Source organism: Filicampus tigris, chromosome 7, assembly GCF_054856515.1.
Source record: "Filicampus tigris isolate MCC_2025a chromosome 7, RoL_Ftig_1.0, whole genome shotgun sequence".
In the NCBI taxonomy this organism is placed as follows: domain Eukaryota; kingdom Metazoa; phylum Chordata; class Actinopteri; order Syngnathiformes; family Syngnathidae; genus Filicampus; species Filicampus tigris.
The window spans coordinates 24,580,937-24,601,623 of record NC_141223.1 but is presented as its reverse complement, the minus strand read 5'-3'; the positions used below and the strand labels follow the sequence as shown (position 1 = coordinate 24,601,623).

Genomic DNA, 20,687 nt, shown 5'->3' with positions numbered 1-20,687 from the left:
AACTGATGGGAAGTACAAAAAAAATCCCACTTGGACAGTAAAAGGTGAATTTGTGTGTTTAAAAAAATATATATATAATAATATACAAAAATATATATTGAACCAATAATATATACATACATACAATATATATATATATATATATATATATATTATATATTTTTATTTTTTTAGTTTATACAGTCCTTTATGGTCTCTTAACATCGCTTCCAGGGTATCCCTGCATCATAACAATGCCATGGTAGCATTAATTGACAATCAGGAGGAACATTTGTTTTAGGGTGACCGAGGTCATATTAGACACACTGTAGCACACAATTGGAGCATATGGCTCTGCTGATTATCATCTAAAAACGACAATTGACATGTTAAGTTATTTTTTTTAACATTAAAAGGTAATGTTTTAAAAATTAAAAATTAAATTGACTTAATGCTATGTGTCATCTGTCAGTCACGTGTGACAGCTGCTGGAACTAATTCCAAAAGCTTAAACCCAAGGAGGATCACATCAGGTAAGTAGGACTTGACGCTATTCACTTTCAGCAGGGTCACCTTAAGGTAGTCATTACTATGAGACGTTCAAGTAAGAGACTCAAGAAAATACAGTTGTGGTGAACAAAGGCTCTGTGAAATATCCTGCTTAAAATTTCTGTTCTGGGAAAGGGGTTGGGCAGCCATGGAGTAAGTACCACGTTTGCGGTTTTCCTCGATCAGATAGGGCAACGCCGTACTATATTCATTAGTGATTTGGCAATTTGACTTAAGTTAAGAGGCGTTGACGACATGCCCAAATCGAACAAAAAGTTGGTTTCACGGACCGAAACAACACACTCAGACGGATGATTTCGCCACAAGCGACACAGACAACCGCTATGAAGCGGTTTTATTCCATTAGCCTGTAGCTCCCTAAGCTACAGGCTAATGGAGCTACAGCTAACCTACAAATGATACTTCAAAAACTATGGGAGTTCCGGCGTGAACACACACACTCACCGAAATCAAGGACGAAATTAAGACAACTGACATCAGAATAGATGAAGTCGAAACGCGTATGTCGGGGACGGAAGAAAGAGTGCAGGGGTTGGAAGAAACTACGAGGGAGCTGCTAAAGTTACATGTTAAACTCGAAGACAAGGTAACGGATCAAGAGGGACGAGCGAGACGGTAGAGATATAAGAATTCATGGTATTGAGGAGGGGGCCAAGACTGACTCTGCATCGATGATCGCGAAGAGGGTGTTGCGGGAGAAGAAGATACGTTTTCAGACTCCGTTTCCATCCAGAATGAGAGTATTCTACGAGGGAGAAACGTGCCTTTACAACTCAGCGCAGGAGGCTACTACTGACATGAAGAGGAGAGGTTTTTCCGTGGCTGTCTACAAACCTCCAACGACCTAGGCTGACACAGAATTGAAAACCTGATGTGGCACTGGCCTGCTAGAGGAACGAACAGCAGCTGGAAGCTCCACGTGATGGTTTAAAAAAAAAAAAACTGGAGACATACAGTCGAGCGGACAATTGACATTGTTTGTATCCTGGTAAGGTGACAAGATTTACTTCCGTGAGACAATCAAGTGATAGTTGATCTGTAAGTTATTTGGGTTTTAGTGTGCAAACGTGTATACACGTTTAGTGTGCATGCATGTATGTGCATATGTGTATACACGTGTATGAGTATGTATGGAGATATGTGTACTTATGCATTTTGTGTGTGGAAATGCGTGTGTATGCATGTGTGTATGTATATATGTATGTGTATGTAATAGGGCTGCTCGATTAAGCGATTTTGAACCGACACCGAATTTTCTGGATTAAACGATGTTAAAAACGTTCAAATCGGCACGTTCGATTTTTTTATTTTTGGTGTATCTAAGCCACCGTAGTTTCCTCTGCATTTGCGCTTCCTCCCACGAGCGCGCAGTCCGATAACAACAACAACATCCATGGCTACCAGTGATTCTGCTATTTGCTCAGGCAAGTGAGCGTTTAGTTGATAAATCGGGCAAATATAGATCTGTAGTGTAGTGTGTGTCCTGCATGTACAATACAACCCGTGAGCTAGTTACTCAACGTCTGAAAGGCGTCCCTTTTTTTCTCCTCTACAACGGACCTCTCGTCCAACTGGTCCATTGACAGTGCATTGTATTATTGAGTGACAATTTTGCACTAATCATTGATTTATGTTTAAGTAAGACTAAGGAGAAAAGTGAAAGGCTAGTCACTAGCTGGTTGGCAAAATGACTTGCTGACAGACAGACAGTTTACAGACTTGACTGTCTACCTGTGTATTAAGTTAAATTGACTGGCATTTTGAGTTCAAAGAAAGAAAAATTCAGTTTAAATAAAAGACATACAAAATACTTCATTTTTCATTATTTCTTATTTTACAAAGAAATCATAATCGTAAAATCGGGTTTGAGAGAAAATAATTGGGATTTTCTTGTTAGGCAAAATCGAACAAACCTAGTATGTATGTATATGTGTGCATGTATATATATGTAGAGGTATATGTGTGTGTGTATGTATGCATATGTGTATGTATGTGTATATGTAGGTTCTGAGGATGCTTGGACTTCTATATGTAAATGTTTTCGGGTGTGGGGACAATTGATGGAGGGCCCTCTACAAGGAGTCCTGTGTGGAGGCTTTCCCTCCGAGCCAGCAGAAGATCCTGGCTTTCCTGGGGTCACATCTGGGACCTCACAACAGAACGCTTACCAGGAGGTATTTATTTCCCGGAGGAAATTACTGAGTTTGTTTTTCTCAGAATTTGTTGTTTTTTTCTTAGTTAATATGTTGTTAGACTTTGAGTGGAAATGGGGTTACTTAAGCAATAGGTGTCAGTTATCCTTTAATGTTAAGTCACAAAGTACCACTTAAGTTTGCTTCTTTTAATGTGAAAGGTGTCCTTAATCCTATTAAGAGAAGGAAAATTCTTGGCCAAATGTCAAAAGATAGGGTAGACAGACTATTCCTGCAAGAAACCCATTTCAATGATTCAGAACATTTGAAATTTAGAAAACAGGGATTTAATCAGGTGTTCTCAGCCTCCTACGAGAAAGGGCATAGAAGAGGGCTTGCTACTGTTATTTCGGCAAAGGTAATATTCCAGCTGGAGTCAGGAACTAAAGACAAGGAAGGGAGATAAAGTATGGTTGTGGGTAAAATGGAGGGCTCTGTGGTGACTCTTTTGAATGTTTATGCTCCTCCAGGTGCATCATGGGGGTTCTATAGACACATTTTCGATTTAATGATAACTAAAGCCCAGGGATTGGTTATATGTGGTGGTGACTTTAATATGAGACTGAATTTCAAGACAGATGTGTCACGAACATCACTATCGAACAATAGTCCAGTAGCTGATAAAGTGGGAAAGATGATAAAGGAGATGGGCATTTGTGATGTATGGAGAGAGCTCAACCCAACCACCAGAAATAACACTTTCTACTCGGCGCCACATAACACTTTTTCTATCCAAAGTTGTTTTGAAAGATATTACAAGGATCTCTATTCTTAAAGGGCCCCAGAAGGTGGGGGAACACTTGATGTTTTGCTGGCGTCGCTAAATCTCCCCACGGTATCTGGAGACCAGAATGAAGTTTTAATGGCTGAGGTGACTATGGGTGAATTACAGCAGGCAATCTCTCGACAAAAGTCGAACAAATGCCCGGGCGCAGATGGTTACCCATCAGAGTGGTACAAGACATTTTATTTCCACTATGATTGAGAACTTTCAATTGGATCCTATTGAATGGTGTGATCCCCCCTTCCTGGCGAGAGGCGATCATGGCTCTGATACCAAAGGAGGGGAAAGATAAACCTGATTGAGCTCATTTCCGCCCAATTAGTGTTTTGAACCAAGATTAAAAACTCTTTACATCAATTTTAGCGAGGTGTCTGGAAACGATACTTCCAAACATTATACAGTTAGACCAGACTGGTTTTATCAGGCAAAGTCAGACTTTGGATAATATCAGAAGAACTTTACATATAATTCATCATATAAAGATACATAATTTAGAGGCTGTTTTATTGGGGTTGGACACTGAAAAGGCCTTTGACTCTGTCAATTGGTCCTTTTTATAAAAGGTATTACGGAGGTTTAAACTTAGTGAAAATTTCGTGAGAACTATACAGGCGATATATGATAACTCATTGGCCAGAGTAAAGCTAAATGGTGGTTTAACGGATTCTTTTGGTTTAGAAAGACGATGTCGACAGGGTTGCCCTCTTTCCCCACTCTTATTTGCCATTTTTATGGAGCCCGAGTCAATCGATAAGGCAGAACGACAAGATAGTGAGGATTACTATTGCCCAGGTTGATCATAAGTTAGCCCTATTTGCAGACGATATATTAATATATCCGGCAAAGCCATCTACTTCTTTCCCCGAATTGCTTTCGACCGTGAGGGTATACAGAGGATTTTCAGGGTACAAACTTAACACTACAAACTTAACACCCACAAATCCCAGATATTGTCTTTCAAGTACACTCCTAGCCGATTGATAAGAGAAGCATTCAATGTGAACTGGGATTCGGAGTCAATTAAATATTTAGGCGTGAATATTCCAAAAGATTTGGACACAATTATATCTGAGAATTATTACCCTCTCCTTGCCCAAATTAAGGCTGATTTCAATAGATAGGATCTTGTTCCATTTTTGGGATTATTGCAGAGTGGAAGCAATTAAAATGAATGTGTTGCCTAGACATACCCAAGGGTTTCATTCATTTCAAGAGTTGGATAAAATAATATCACGATTTATTTGGCAGGGGAAGAGTCCATGAATTCGATTTAAAACCCTTCAGCTCGCAAAACACAAGGGGGGCCTCGCCCTTCCGAATATAATGAATTACAATAGGTCAACTAAGGTAAAGATTTTGGTTAACATCTGCAATCCATCCTACAGCGCCAAGTGGAAAGATATCGAGTGTCGTGTGTCCAGTGATATTCCCCTGCAGGCTATCATAACGGATGCTGGTTTGATTGTTTTAAAGGTGTTAATCCTTGGATAAAAAATTCAATCATGATGTGGCACGGAACAGTAAACCAAGACAAAGATAAAAGCCCATATTTGCTCTTTAAATGGATTGGGTATGATTCAGATTTTTTACCAAATAGAATGGATGCAGGATTTAAAATTGGGTTGGAAAAGGGTTAACGATATATAGTGACCTTTTCGAGGGAAGCATGCTGAGACAATTCCAAGATCTTAGAAACAAATTTGGATTGAGCAATGAAGACTTTTATCGATTTCTGCAAAGACATTATGTGCAGAGAAATTTATGTAAAGGTTGGGTCCAACAATTAGGCTTGGGCTTAATCAAGATATTCCTACTTAGCTACAAGTCGGACTCGGCACGTGGCAACATATCAAAAATATATAAGGAGTTGCAGGGTCTAGGAGGAGGGGATCCAACATATATAAAGTGGGATCGGGAGGGTAATATTACAAGTCAGGAGAAAATATTGTCACAGCAATGGAGGAGTACACCAGCGCTCTCTTGGAGGGAATTTGGGTGGAAGAATGTGGTCAGGTTTTTTAGAGTTCCAGCTCAAAAAACTTCACAAGGAGGGACCACAGCATGCTGGAGATCCTGTGGTAACAGCAAAGCTTTGCATTTTTCATGTGTTTTGGGAATGCCCAGTCATTTCCAAAAATTGGGAGGAGACAAGGTTGACTATGGGGCGAATCCTGGGGGTAGTGGTTTCCCTGACTTTTGCGGCCCTGTACTTGGGATTGAAACCTGTCTCGATTTATGATTTGCTCAGATATACATCTACAACATCTTGTTATTAGCTTGCAAAAAAGCAATAACAAGAGGATAGTTGTCAAAAGATCCCCCAATAGTCAAGGACTGGATTAAGGTGGCTGGGGAGATTTTTGAAATGGAGAAGCTGACGTTTATTCTTAAATATGAATGTGAAAAATTTGAGACATTGTGGGACATTTGGATAAAATTCAGAGTAACCTATGGTATTGCTGGATTGGATGGATAAAATACCCTTTTGTTGTTATTCCACTCAATTGTTCAGTTATTTTGTTTTATTTTTTATTTTTTTGTTTTTCTTTTGTTTTTGATGTTAGTTTTTTTTTCCATATTGTTCTGTGATTAAGAAATTGTATACGTGGATGTACAAGAAGTGTAACTTTTTCTTTTCTGGAGTTATCGCTTGAGGAACTGTGTTCTGATTTGCTGCTGGGAGTTGATGGTGCTCCATCTATATAGAGCTATATCCACATTATTTCCGTGCTTGTTCACTAATAAAAAATTTAATAACAAAGAAAAAAGTCAGTTCTTGCAACAGACGAGATCAAGTCAATTGTAAATGTGAAGGATACATTTCTTCAAAGTAGTCAATGTGTGGAGGTTGCAGGATGTCAAGAGCAGAGAGCACCTGAGGAGAGAGCATTAGCACATAGTTGAAACCACCTCTGCATCACTGTTTCACTATTTTTTAAATTCAATACGGCAGTACTCACATTTTCATGCTTAAAGAAACATAGCATCTTCAGTTCCCGAAACACCCTCTTGCAAGAAACGAGGTTTTGGAAGACATTGGGCATCTTTTTGAGGGCAACTCGCTTTCCATCTCTGGGATCTGTAACTGACCTGAGAGAAGAGTGCAAAGTTATTAATAAGAACTAATTGTTTTTGTGAACAGCCAGCATTGACATTATACATCAATTATCCGAATCGCTTATCCTCACAAGGGTCGAGCCTATCACAGCTATCTTCGGGTGGTAGGCGGGATACACTCACAACTGGTCGCCAGCCAATCGCAGAGCACACATAGACAAACAGACATTCACACTCACAATCAGAATTTAGAGTGTTCCATTAATCGTTTACTGTATTTATAAGTAACTTAAGTGACTTTGATTTCGGATAGCAATGCTGCAGGATCAAAAAAAGAACAAACCTTGTCACACCTGAATCAAGCTAGGGTACTCTACAGGATCACACTATAAATAATATACGGTATTGCACTCAAGTCATTTCATAAAGGAATGAGTTAAGGCTTTTTTTTTTTTTTTACTTCCTGTGGGTGGAAGACGAGTCATGCGGCCCTGGCATAAAATATGGTCAAGTTTTTAACACCTATACACTGATGAGTCAAAAACATTTAAATCCAAGGATATCGAGATTGAAGCCTCGTGAGCAGCACAGTAGGAATAAGTAAGAGCATTCACACTGGAGCCCTTTTCAAAGCACCCTTCAGTAAACCTTCTCAAATAGGATCAGTCAAGGAAAACAGATGGCAAAGGAACAAAAATCCCTGGCTGCACCAAGACTGTCACTCAAACATCTTTCAGAAAGCGCCTAGAACAGTCGAAGGAAGCATGCAAACTTATTATGCAGTCAAACTAGCATGTTACGTTACTATAAATGTGCAATTATTTTACTGGTTTTCATTGCAATAGGCTTATTGAAGAACCAGGAAATTAAATTAGTGTTAAATACAAAAATTAATATAAATATTGGGGATGTAACGATTTATCAAAAAAATCGATATAAATGCTGAAAATATGCATCGATGTAAAAATATAAAAGAATCGATTCTCAACACCATGTTAACTATAGCCGCTCTCTCTCTCACTCATCACCTGCTTTGTCTGAACGCACATGCGCAGTAGTGGTAATCCGGGTCGCCCGTGATATAAACAGAAGCATTGTGGGTAATGGTGTCATGGCTACCCGAGTGAAAGTTAACAACAGAATCCCAAAGTCCAGGCGCATTTCACAAAATTAATTAAAACGTAAATCTCCCTTTCATATCGGCACGCCGGTGATGAACGAGCATCGAAAAGGGAAAAGAACATTGTGGCTGATGCCCGATTTCATTGATGACATAGGGACTGTCGTTTCTGGAAGTTAGCTAGTTTCTAGCTAGCACACACAGGCTACCATCTGCGTCTGAACACCACACGCATGTCCTGTTGTGGTACGCTAACATTTTGTAGCGTCTACTACGGACTATGGAGGCATTAGTCAGCAAAGACACGTTTATTAAAAACCAAAACACAGTTTTTGTATTCCACGATCCCACGGTTGACATCAAATAGCAAGAGATTATGTCAACATGCGCGGCCTCACAGTCACTGGGACCACGTACCGAATGTTGCGATTAACATCTCGGAAATCCCACCACACAGTTAACACAACATGACTTATTTTTCACAAACCCTAAATGGCAACAGCTATCAATCAGCTTTCCTGTGTCTATTGTATACAGTGTTTTGTGTTAATTTATCGATTTCACTTGTTGTGTTATGGCTATTTTATTGTTGTATGTAAAGTGCTTTGTTACAGCTGTAGCTGTTGTGAAATGCGCTATATAAATAAAATTGTATTGTATATGATTTCACTCTTTACATTTCTAAATTCTCTCTACATTTAAAAAAAAGACTTAGTGGCCAAGAAAAGTTAAATAAGTATTTCTTTTAGTGTTTATTGGTAGTTTCATAGTGTTAGTGCAACTCAGCATAATGTATAGTTTTGGGTTCCATTTTAAAATGCACTCAACATTTACAACTAAAAAAGAACTATTGCCACAGTATCGCCTTCAATTTCAATTACTCCATTTATAAACATGTCAGGAATGTTGGTACAATCTGCAAAGTTTAATACAAGTTGAATGTACTTTCACCTTAATTGTCTTTATTATTCTGTTGTGCATACCTGCAAGAATTCTAGCTGTAAGCTACCGATGGTCATATAAGAGCCTGGTGCGATTATGCAGCGATTCACATATGATTCAATAGTCTATTATTCGCATCTACTTTTGTGTGTAGCAGCCTTACTTGACACGCTTTTGCACCAAACATAATTGCGTATTGCGTTTGTGGATGGCTGCAGCACCACACTAGCGCGCAGAGACAAGCATGGTAGAGAGTTTCAAAAAAATGTAATCGAATCGAAAAATCGGAAACTGAAAATCCAATTGAATTGGGGCTTAAGTGAATGGTTACATCCCTAATAAATATATATATTTTGCTATCTTGTAATTATGATGACATTTGTCAAAGAAAACTCTTTAAGCCTACCATGGATGAAGAAATAAAATGTGGGTGGTTAAAAAAAAACATGGACCAACACAGGGAGGCTTGTTGACCTCCAATTAGTTTAGATGCACAATACGTTGCAAATACAGTGGAACCTCTAGTTACAAACTTAATTGGGCATGTGAGCCCATTTGTAATGTGAAATGTTCATAGTATTTCCCATCGATATGAATGGAAATGCAATTAATCCGATTCAGCCCCCAAATTAAGTTATATTTGCCTTCTTTTATCAAATATAAAACACTTCAAAAAGATAACCATTTATTGCTCATTAACTTAACCAGAGGAGGTATGTACTGTATGCTACATCACACTTATCCCTTCAGTTGGGAAAAATGCAACTGAAAGTGACTCTAATTGTGACATCTTAGAGAGTACCAAGGCGTAAAAGGCCATTTGTCTGTTAGACTGTTGAAGGGTGAAGTTCAAGTTATCTATTAGTTAGATGAGGAAAATTTGATCAGACAAGGCTTGACCAACTCCCAGATCCTCTTTGTCACTCTAATATCCCCTCTCTCTCGCTCACCTATAATTCATGAAGCGATTAGTCATGAAGAATGCAAACCAAAAGGAAGGCTTGATCTGAACATGAATAAGATTCTGCTCACATCTGGCTATATCTCTGGGCAACACAGACACATATATTGATCATATGGCCCTGATGTCTATTATATCGCAATCTCAAAAGCAAGTAGGAGGATAAAACAACACAAAAGGGACAGATGTTGCTTTCTATAAAGTGTGACGCATCGTCAGTGTACTTTTGTTGCCATATAGAACACATCCAGCAGACGAACGCATGCGCTGCTACAAGAGCTTTCGAGAGATTTCCCGTCTGCATATTTCATCGACCCACGAGGTCCCAGTCGGTCCGAGTCAGCCAAATGACGTCGAGAACAGATCTACTGGTAACCTGTGCCACATCACACGCAGGTGCCATGTACCCGTATCTTGCGGTCCCACAGACGTAATGACATGTGCCCCATATTGTTTTGATTTCACCGATCACCACGCTGTGCGTGTGCGTGTGTCTGTTGCTTTTGTTTGGTATTTTTTCTTTGTTTGGCGGCGCGTCTGCTCGTGCGGCGCATGCTTGTGACATGAAGATTACGTTCTCTACGCCGATTGGCTGTCGCCGACGAGGGATGGACCGGAACCACGGGGATGATTAAATATGCAGGACGGAACGCAGTGGCGGTTAGGCAATGCCCAGCTCTGGAAATTGGTGTCTTGACTAATGACTTGTGGCTCATTCATGTTTGCTCACCACTGCGCTCTGCCGTCGTCTCTCATGGTAAGAGACTGTGCATAAATGCACAATTTTCTTGATATTAGCTAACTGCAAAGAACTAACACTCTGTAATGCAACTATCAATCTTAATTATACACCATTTTGATTAATTGGGAAAGCTTTATTAAGACGGCAAAAATAATACGGCAAAATTAAAAATGTTAACTTTTAATGAGACTACTAATTTCCAAACTGTATATCGTTGAATTGTAACTCAAAATGGGGCTGCCATTTAAGAGTACTGGCATCACTGGTAATAACCAGAGGTTAGCATTCCGTCTGACCAGTGCGTCTGTCTGTCACTGACGGACGCCCGTTTTGCCATTAGACGGGAAACTTAAAAACAACAAAAAAGACAAACTAAGCACAGACTGAAGAGGATGTTCATCCGTCTGTATAATCATCACTAACCTGGTTAAGTCCTCACAGTCCATCATTGATGGACGCCAGTTTTGCTGACGAGAAACGGAAAGGTGACCCAGACCACATTGACTATACATTCTATTTAGCAGGTGGCGTTATGCACCAATGGGAGAATCATGAGTTACTCAAGCTGATTAAGAATTATTGTAGGACCTTTGAAAACAGAGACATTTTTTAAGAGAACTTCTTGTGAGTTAGGTTTTACATTTCTATTTTTATTTTTGGAAAGAGTGGGGTGGGGAGGTTTTTTTTTTTTCATTAATGGAGAAATTTTGCCCGGAGTTGAAACGTCCTTATCGTTACTGTACGTCAAAGGGGAAGTCAACCCAAACATATTTTTTTCAAGAATATGTTCTATGCAGGCCCACTAGTTGAAACAAGGCATTCTGATTAATATTGTGTTTGTGGAATATGAGTTAAAAAATCTGTTTGGGTTGACTTGCTCTTTAAATGTGATGCATTACAATAAACAGTGCTAGGCAGACTGTCCCGGGTCCGGACGTCCATTTTTGAGGCGGAGGACGGGGGGGGCGATACGTTTTAAAAAAGGGTTGACTAAGGAAGCTAGCTAGTTAGCACACACAAGCTAACTGTGTGTACCCTTGGTACGTGGATTTTAGTGCACTAATCTTCACAAGGCGGCCAAAGTTAATCTCAACCTACTTGCCTAAATGGGCAAACTACTTTTCAACAGGAGATACAGCGCAAATTCTACTAGTACAACAAGTGATGAGACCCGGTAGCGCGAGCAGCGTCAGAGCCTGCACACCGGCGAGTGACATCAGCTGTACGTAGCTTTAGTTGTGCTAAAGCTAATGCAAATAAATATTCAGTCACTGCATGTTCTCTTCTACGGAGCTGCCTTCATTAATTGCCTGCACAACTCTTTTCATGTGCGTACCAGTAGTCACAATGCACATGCATATTCTGCCCTCTAGTGGTTCAACACATATAAAATACCATGGATAATGCCACAAGAGTCAGCCATTTCACCTCACTAACGCAAACACGACCAGCTCGTCTTGTGTGCGTAATCCGGGATAGTTTTGTTAACATTTAGCACCTTATCCCTTTGCTTGCAAAGTATGTCCTTGTGTGGGACATCTTTAGACCGTACAAATCTCTACCAGCGTATACATTTAAACGACCCAGAAGTGGAAGTCTTTGTTTCCTCTTAAAATTAATCTTGCGTTATTTTGCAATAATTCTTTTATAAAAAATGAAAACGTCTTGTTTTGCAATAAAACGCAATAGCACTGCGTTATTACTCTATCTTAAATATTCTTATATTTAGTAGTTTCCGACTACCAACTTCAAATGGAAAAGGGAAAAAACAAAAACAGATTCTTGTTCTGTCTCCAGTGATCTCTGCATTGGAAGCACAATGAGTCCCATACAGATACACGCCCAATGAAAGTTTCCATCCCTTACACGGTCACGTGAGAGCACTTTGACATATTTGCCCTGGCCCAAGTGCATTGGGTCTGTTCAATGTAAATATTGATGTTGGTAACAAGGTGCAACCAGAGTTCTTCGGTAAAAACGTTCAATGTTCAAAAGCACGTCATCTATATCACTACCGCCAAATATTTCAGAACTCCCGCTATAGTCTGCGTCCGCCGTGAGTGCTGGAAAAAAAATTCAGGAAAGGCTTCAAGGGCTCACGACACCGCCATGTGTATATTCTGATGCATTTCATTGGTTAAGAGAGAGAGAACTGGTAAAAAATAAATAAATAAAATGACCGCTTATCAGCTTTCCCGCGTATCCGCTTTCCCATCATTAAAAGTAAAAATACGTAACAGCGCCCCCGGCTGTAGTGGTAGAAACAGTATAATGCAATCCCGGCCTAAATGGATGAACTTTTGAATATTAATGTTTCTCATCAACTAAAAAGTGTGAATTTGACAACATCCTCCTCAGATAGAGTCCTTAAAATGCTTCTTGAGCATTATTATCTAAAAATATTTACAGAAATTGCTGAGAATATGAATCAACATTTAATATAGTTTAAACTTTCATCTGTTTCCTCTCAGGGAGTCTTCATTTTAGTTTGTACACTTCCAAAACTTCTACCAGTATAAAGAATTTGTCTCATTCCTAGTTAGGTGGTCTAAGCTCATACTGTAAACGCACAGGCATCAACCTATGCTGCATTATGGTGCATGCTAAAATGCTAGCTGCTCAAGTTATGTTGCACAAAGGCTGTTGAAGCTTTTTTTAAATCAATGCCTTACATTTTTAATACAAGAAATGCTAAGTTTAGGTTTAAATTTTGTTTGTTTGAAATTGCCCCACAGACAATGTTTCTACAAAATGAAATACAATGTGAATTTAAGAAATAAAACCTGTTGATTAAAAAAAAAAAAGGAAACCAATTCAAGTAAATATATAATTTATCTGAATACATTATTGACATCATTTGTCTAAATACATGATTGTTTGATCATGTATTGTGATTGTTTGATCTTTGAACTTTCAATAGGATACTCAAATATTGAAATATTCAATAGCTGCTGACTTACATTCAACCTCCCTGTTATACTCATATTTTTAATTGTTTAATAAAACACTTGCTTCATATCCCTGCAGATTAACCTGCAAAAAAATAATAAATCACTCCTCAAAATGACTGAATCGCTCCTCAAACTAAGTCATTGATTAGCAAAACTGCTACTATTTCGAGCCTTGAATTGTACCTTTACCAACTATTCACAGCGTAAAATTTTGATGAATGTATTATTTTGTTCAGCTTATTGATAATAGGGGTACATTTCCAGCGAATCCAACGTGATTAATGAGTTCATTCATTCACTTATTATCTGAACCGCTTGTCCTCACTAAGGTCGTGGTAGTGCTGGAGCCTATCCCAGCTGACTTTGGGCAAGAGGTGGTGTGCAACCTGAACTGATAGCCAGTCAATCGCAGGGCTGGTCAAAATGCAGAGGATGGATGTGCCGTTTAAATTTAAATGATGCCAATTTCAAAATAAAATGCAAATGCTTTGCTTTGATGACAATGTAAGCTTTGTGGGCCATATATACATTTACAAACTGGGAGGAAATAACACATATTTGTTTGTTATGAAGAGAAAAACATTAATTTAGACCAGGGATTGGCAACTTTAATGCTGGAGTGGGCCACAAATTTTCATCAATGTTACGGGGGGGCCACGCATTTCCTAACAAGATGTATGACAAAAATGCTATTTTAAATATGGACAAAATACTTCCATATGTGCAAAATAACCCAACAGCAAAGGGTTTCAAGAAAACAACAAAATAATATCCACATGTCTACCGAAAAATTTTTTTTCTTGCATAAAAATTTTCAAGGACGGCAAAAAAAAATAAAAATAAAAAAATGAAAAGCAAACCAACATTGAGTGCAAGAAATTATTTTGGACATTTTTTTTTACAAATATCAACTCACTTAAATGTTTAATATTATTCAGGAGCAATGTTTGTCCTACCTGTAATTCCAAATCCACAAAAAATTATGAGGCTTACTCGCGTTGTAGGCAGGCAGTATAAGACCCGGTGAAAGCCTTACTAGGCCATGTCTGCCATCTAGCGGTGACTGGTGATATTACAACTTAAAATTATACAGTGGAATGAGCAATGTTTGTCCTACCTGTAATTCCAAATTCACAAAAAATTATGAGGCCTACTCGTGTTGTAGTATAAGGCAGTATAAGACCCGGTGCAAGCCATACTAAGCATTGTCTGCCATCTAGCGGTGACTGGTAATATTACAACTTAAAATTATACAGTGGAACTCCACTATTCGCGCTGGATAGGGACCGGGCTACCCAATGAATAGTGCAAATCTGCGCATAATTGATTTGAAAAATTAACATTAAATATTTTTAAAAAAACACTGACAAGCCTCCAATATACATCCATCCATCCATCATCGATACCGCTTATCCTCACAAGGGTCGCGGGGTGTGCTGGAGCCTATCCCAGCTGTCTTCGGGCAGTAGGCGGGGGACACCCTGAATTGGTTGCCAGCCAATCGCAGGGCACACAAAGACAAACATCCTCACTCACAATCACAACTAGGGGCAATTTAGAGAGTCCAATCAACTTACCAGGCATGTTTTTGGAATGTGGGAGGAAACCGGAGTACCCGGAGAAAACCCACGCAGGCACGGGGAGAACATGCAAACTCCACACAGGGAGGCCGGAGCCGTGATCGAACCCACGACCTCTGAACTGTGAGGCGGACGTGCTAACCAGTTGTCCACCTCCAATATACATTTTCTTCAATATACATTTTCTTCAATTTACATTTTTCAAGAAAAGGTGGGTTGTTCCCCCCCAATCAAACAAAACCAAAAAAAAAGAAAAAAACATTTTAAATAATTTAAAAAAAAATCTGCAAATAACTGAATCCTGTGGATGCTGCTAATAAGTGAACCCGCGGGTGCAGAGCCCTGAGTATGAGAGGGCCCATTGTAGTAGCGGAAACATGCTTGTCCCACCCAATTAAAAAAAAAAAAATGGGGGGTGGGTTGTAGAAAGGGGATGGCATGAGCTGGATAACTCAAGTGTGTCCCACGGGCCACCGATTGCCCATCCATCCTTGGTACATCCATAGCAGATTCTATGGCTTTTTCAACACACTTTTCCTAGGAGAGGCTAATTCTATTGCCAATGTCTGAGAAGTATTCATTTGACAATACAGTCAACCCCTGCTATTCGCGGCGGATAGACAACGGGCCGGCCCGTGAATACCAACAAACCACATATAACAGAGGATTGCAAATGCACAATGTAAGTAAATACATTTATTGTTTAATGGCAGAAAATTATTGAAAAAAACGGGGTTAAATATCCAATATGCGCTTGAAAAAAAAAAACAAAACGGGTTGATGCCAATCAATAAAAAAATTGATTTTTTTTCCTAATATTGGGGGGAAAAAATCCACCAACAGATGAATCCACAGGTGCCGAACTGCAATTATGTGGGGTTCCACTGTAGTGTAGTTGAAGCTAGCAGTGGTGTAGGTATCCAAAGTAAACTGTTTGAAACATTTCTAACATTTTGGTTACTGATGAGAGGGGTGCAGTTGGTGTAATTGTTGAAAGTGTTTTTAGTGGAACAAATTGTACAGTAGAGTGTTATGTGTACTTTATGAAGCTCCATGGAAAGGCCTGCCAATAAAGTGACTAACATCAAAGTGTACTTACCAGACAACCCCAAACGCACCATAGCCAATAGGCCTGTCAGGCTCTATATCAAGGTGCTGCTGCAAGTGGTGTGTGTGCTGCTGTTGCTGCTGCTGATGATGGTGGTGGTGGTGATGATGGTGAGCTTTGACCGCGGCGGCTTGAACTTGGGCTGGAGCCACGGCCGCTGCAGGCCCGGGGGCCTGTCCAGGGGCCGGAGAGGGAAAGTAAGGTTGCTGTTGACCGGGGTTGAGCATCACAGCGGCGGCGGCAGCAGTGGAGGTGTGCTGTTGGATGGTGTGAACGGCAGCGGCTGAGCCCGGGTGCTGCAAGTGGTGCTGGCCCACGTGGTGGTGGTGATGCATGTGTGGAGGCGGGAGATGCTGCAGCTGGTGGTGGTGATGAGGGTGATGTGCAGCCACGGCTGAGGAGCCACCATTATATGCAGCCATCATTTTTGTAACATTTGAAGCTGTTGTGCCACAAAGAGTCATTCACTTAAATCGAGGTTGAAGTGATGATAGTGGCTACCAGGCTCCTACAGTACAATCAATGAAACTTGTAGTGAACATAAAGACAGTACTACTAGGGCCTTGAATTCTTCGACTGTCTCTTCATCTACAGGGAGTCCTGCCATTCTGGTTCAACAAGGATCTGGCAGGGGGAATAACGGACATCTGAAAATATGACAACACGCGTGTCTTACTTCTACCGAGACTTAGAAGCACCAGTACCTACTACCAACAATGGAAAACCAAAAGAAATAACTGAAAACAACCCGCCCACCCATCAATAAATAAAAACGGAGGCCCTAAATGTCCCTCATGATCGTGTTGGCACCCCCCCCTCCCTGCTGATTAAAGTCTGCTTCCTTACAGTGTGCTCTGTTCTGTCTTGTCACATGGGAAAGCGAGCTCTCATCTTTTTGAAGTGTCCAAGTTTGCCAGACGCTCTGGTCCAGCGCTGTTGCCGTTCCTGCCACCTGTGCTCCAGGCTGCCTGTAAATCGCATCAATTACTCCAAACGAAAGCCTCGCTCTCCGCGGAAGTGTGTGCAGGCCAAACAGCTACTCCGTAAACAGTGGTAATCTCCGAGCCCTAATTATCGCCGCTGATCCGGTACAGACGAAGTGTATCCTCACCCAGGCCCCACTAGAGCAGGCGGTCAAGCAGACAGGCAGGCCCAGGCCTTGGTGACCCACCTCACTCACATATTACACACAACTACAGAGCTGGGCGCCTTCTCAGAAATCCTCCACATTTTGACAGCGAACACGCATCGAGCATGCATCAAAATAGCAGGAGAGAAATCCTCGCAGACGGGCTGACTGGCAACTTACTTCCCCCATCGACAGTCTTTGGCTTTTCAACACACACGTAGTCCTCCTGGGCTTGACAAAGTTCACCCAGAGCCACTGGGTGGTGTTACGAAAAAGTTAAATCCTTTCAAATGCTCGCATGGAGACTCTTGTGACGGAAAAAGACCGCGGTACTGAACCTGACAGCTCAGTGTTAGCTCCTGGGTGTCAGTGTCTCCAAATCAAAACAGTAATCCCTCCTTTCTTTCGAGAACGTGTCGCGCACTTCTGTTGTCATCGATGGAACGGGAAGGCACCGCGACGGAACTCCACTTTTAGCCCACGCCGAGAACTTGTCACCGGCATAATACGCTGTTATACACAAAGCGATATAATGATGATGAACATTTCATCCAACATGGTGAACCAAACCTCGATAACTGGACAGTGAGATTATGGTGGGCGGCCAACCAATCGGCGACAGCAGCGTCATGATGTAGCTGTAATCTCCTTGATTGACACTCGAGACAGCCAATGGCTCACGCGGGCTGCGTGACAGCGATGTTACTGCGTTCTTACGTCCCTTTGAAGCATACGAGGAGAGCAAAGGTACTTTTACGATGGTGTTAAACGTATCACTGACTAAATTAAGAGTCACGCTTTTTATACGTCACTGCAATCTGTTTGATACTATGTTGACAACTATGATTATTGAATTTAGTTTTTCTTCTCAACAACCACGTTTCATGGATATAGAAACTGTTTTACATATCTTTTAGGGCTGAACGATTTAGAAAAAATAATCTATATATGACTTTTTTTTTACTCAATATTGCGGTTTAATATGCGATTCTTTTTCAAGGTCCTCTTCCCATGTATTTTTTTTACATTCACAAGCAATAAATTAATCAGTATTACAATAAATAACCTCAGATTTATTAGACATAAATGGATTTGGTTTTATAGGTTAGGTTTATGCTCAAATGGATGGTATGTTAACTGTGAATAAATATGTGAGGCAGTTTATTTATCTACTTCAATTAGAGCTGCTTGACTTGCAGTTTTAAGTGTTCCCTTAGACTCCACAAAATTCTAACAAACAAGTATGGCGTAGGCACAAATAATAAATCAGTAATCATAAATAAGATTACAACAATAATGCAAACAAATCTGTGACTTTATCATTTCAACTTTTCTTGAAACAATTTTCACAAAACAATGACATAAACATGTGGAGTTTAGTTAAATAAATAAACATACTATTTATAAAAATTAATTCTATTTATAAAAATTAATTCTCCTGACCGACTGAAAAGAAGTAGAGTTGGGGGTTTTTTGGGCTGTTGTTTTTCCAAAGAGCAGCCTTTGAGATTTGTCAATTGTATTAAGATAAGAAGGCCTTTATTGATCCCACAGTGGGGAAGTTTTCAGTGTTACAGCAGCAAAGATATAGGTCACACAGGGACGGCGGCATAATGTAACCATTAATGTATAACATTAACGGCAAACATTCAGGATCAAACCTATGTAAATATACGTAGTAATTATGTGTATATGCACATGTATATACACACCAACATACATCTCCATAAAAAGTATGAGAAACACTCATTTTAGCCTGTACATAGTACAGAGGAAAATACTCTAAGTAAGTGACAGTGCTCCAATGCTGTAGTGAAGTGTAAGGAACAGCATTTGATCAAAATAAAACTAGACTAACAGTAGTGGGGAATGTTGAGTATTGCACGGTATTACAGTAGTGGGGAATGTTGGGTATTGCACGATATAAGCTCAGGCGCAGGACTGCACAATTGCACTAATGTCCGCCAGTTTGTAGAGACTACACAATGTTCTTGTTAAAGAGTCTGACAGCAGCAGGCAAGAAGGAGCGGTGGAATCTCTCCTTTGCACAGCGAGGGTGTAATAGTCTCTCACTGAAGGAGCTGTGGAATGCTGTTAGGGTGCCCTGGAGGGGGTGGGCCGGGTTGTCCAGCATTGATGACAGCTTGGCCATCATCCTCCTGTCCCCCACCGAGTCCACAGAGTCCAGGGAGCTGCCCAGGACAGACCAGTTTGTCCAGCCTCTTCTTGTCCCGGGCCGAGACGCCGCCTGCCCAGGTGACCACTCCCTGGAAAATGACCGATGCAACCACAGAGTCATAAAAGTTCCTGATGAGTGTCCCCTGCACCCCAAAAGACGTCAGTCTCCTGAGTAGGAAGAGTCTGCTCTGACTCTTCCTATAGAGGGCGTCTGTGTTGTCGCTCCAGTCCAGTTTATTGTTCAGATGAACACCTAGGTACTTGTAAGTTGAGACTCTCTCAACATCTGTTCCCCGGATATTCACTGGCGCAGGTGAAGAGTGATGGCGCCTACCGAAATCCACCACCATTTCTTTGGATTTCCCCGCTTTGATCAGGAGGCGGTTCTGCTGGCACCAGTCCACAAAACCCTCAGTAAGTTCTCTGTACTCCCGATCATTTCCGAGTGTGATGAGGCCGACAATCTCAGAGTCGTCAGAGAACTTCTGCAGGTGACAGGTAGGGGTGCTGTAGTTGAAGTCCGAGGTGTAGAGGGTGAGCAGGAAGGGAGCCAAGACAGTTCCCCGTGCTACAGAGGAGCACGTCAGACACACAGTCCTGTGTCCTCACATACTGTGGCCGGTTTGTGAGGTAGTCCTGGATCCATGTGGTGAGGTGTGGGGCCACTCCCGCCCGCTCCAGGTTGTCTCCCAATAGGGTGGGCTGGATGGTGTTGAAAGCACTGGAGAAATCAAAGAACATGATCCTCACAGTGCTCCCCGCCTTCTCCAGGTGGGAGAGTGAAGTGTGGAGGAGGTAGATGATGGCATCATCCACGCTGATACCAGGCTGGTATGCGAACTCTAGTGGGTCCATTGAGGAGCTCACCAGGGGTCGCAGGTGGACAAGGACCAGTCTCTCCAGGGTCTTCATCAGGTGAGACGTCAGCGCCACTGGTCTGAAGCTGTTGAGCTCCTTCGGGTGGGGGGTCTTTGGCACCGGGACCAGGCTAGATGTTTTCGACAGCTGTCTGGTGTAGCTGGGAGCTGGAGACTGTGGAGAAAAGAGGGGACTGGGTGACACACCCAGCAGGAGGAGTAGGTGGAGGCTGCAGCAGGAGAGACTGAGTAGGGGTAGGCATCTGATCGAACCTATTGAAAAAGAGGTCATTTGCCCACTGCAGGCCCCCCCCAGTCCGGGTCTTGGGTTGTCCGTGGCCTGAGATGGTCTTCAGGCCCCTCCAGACTCCCCTGGCATTATTCTGCAGCAGCTGCTCCTCCATCCTCTTCCTGTAGGACCTTTTCCCCTCTCTGATCCTCCTCCTCAGCTGGCGCTGCACAGTCTTCCGCTCCACTTTGTTGCCTGATGCAAAAGCCCTCTTCTTCTCCTTCAGGAGAGATTTTATGTCTGGTGTG

General features: G+C 41.3%; 1 protein-coding gene across 1 annotated transcript in view; it reads right to left on the bottom strand.

Moving 5' to 3' along the window:
- Window positions 1–17,727, bottom strand: part of nlk2 (nemo-like kinase, type 2) — a 40,557-nt gene extending 22,830 nt beyond the window's left edge. The window contains exons 1-3 of the mRNA XM_086036799.1: window positions 15,978–17,727; window positions 6,486–6,615; window positions 6,345–6,400 (exon numbers count right to left, since the gene is read on the bottom strand). Coding sequence (XP_085892925.1) covers window positions 6,345–6,400; window positions 6,486–6,615; window positions 15,978–16,450 — 659 coding nt within the window. The 5' untranslated portion in view covers window positions 16,451–17,727. The remainder of the gene's footprint in view (window positions 1–6,344; window positions 6,401–6,485; window positions 6,616–15,977) is intronic.
- Between the last annotated feature and the right edge of the window lie 2,960 nt (window positions 17,728–20,687).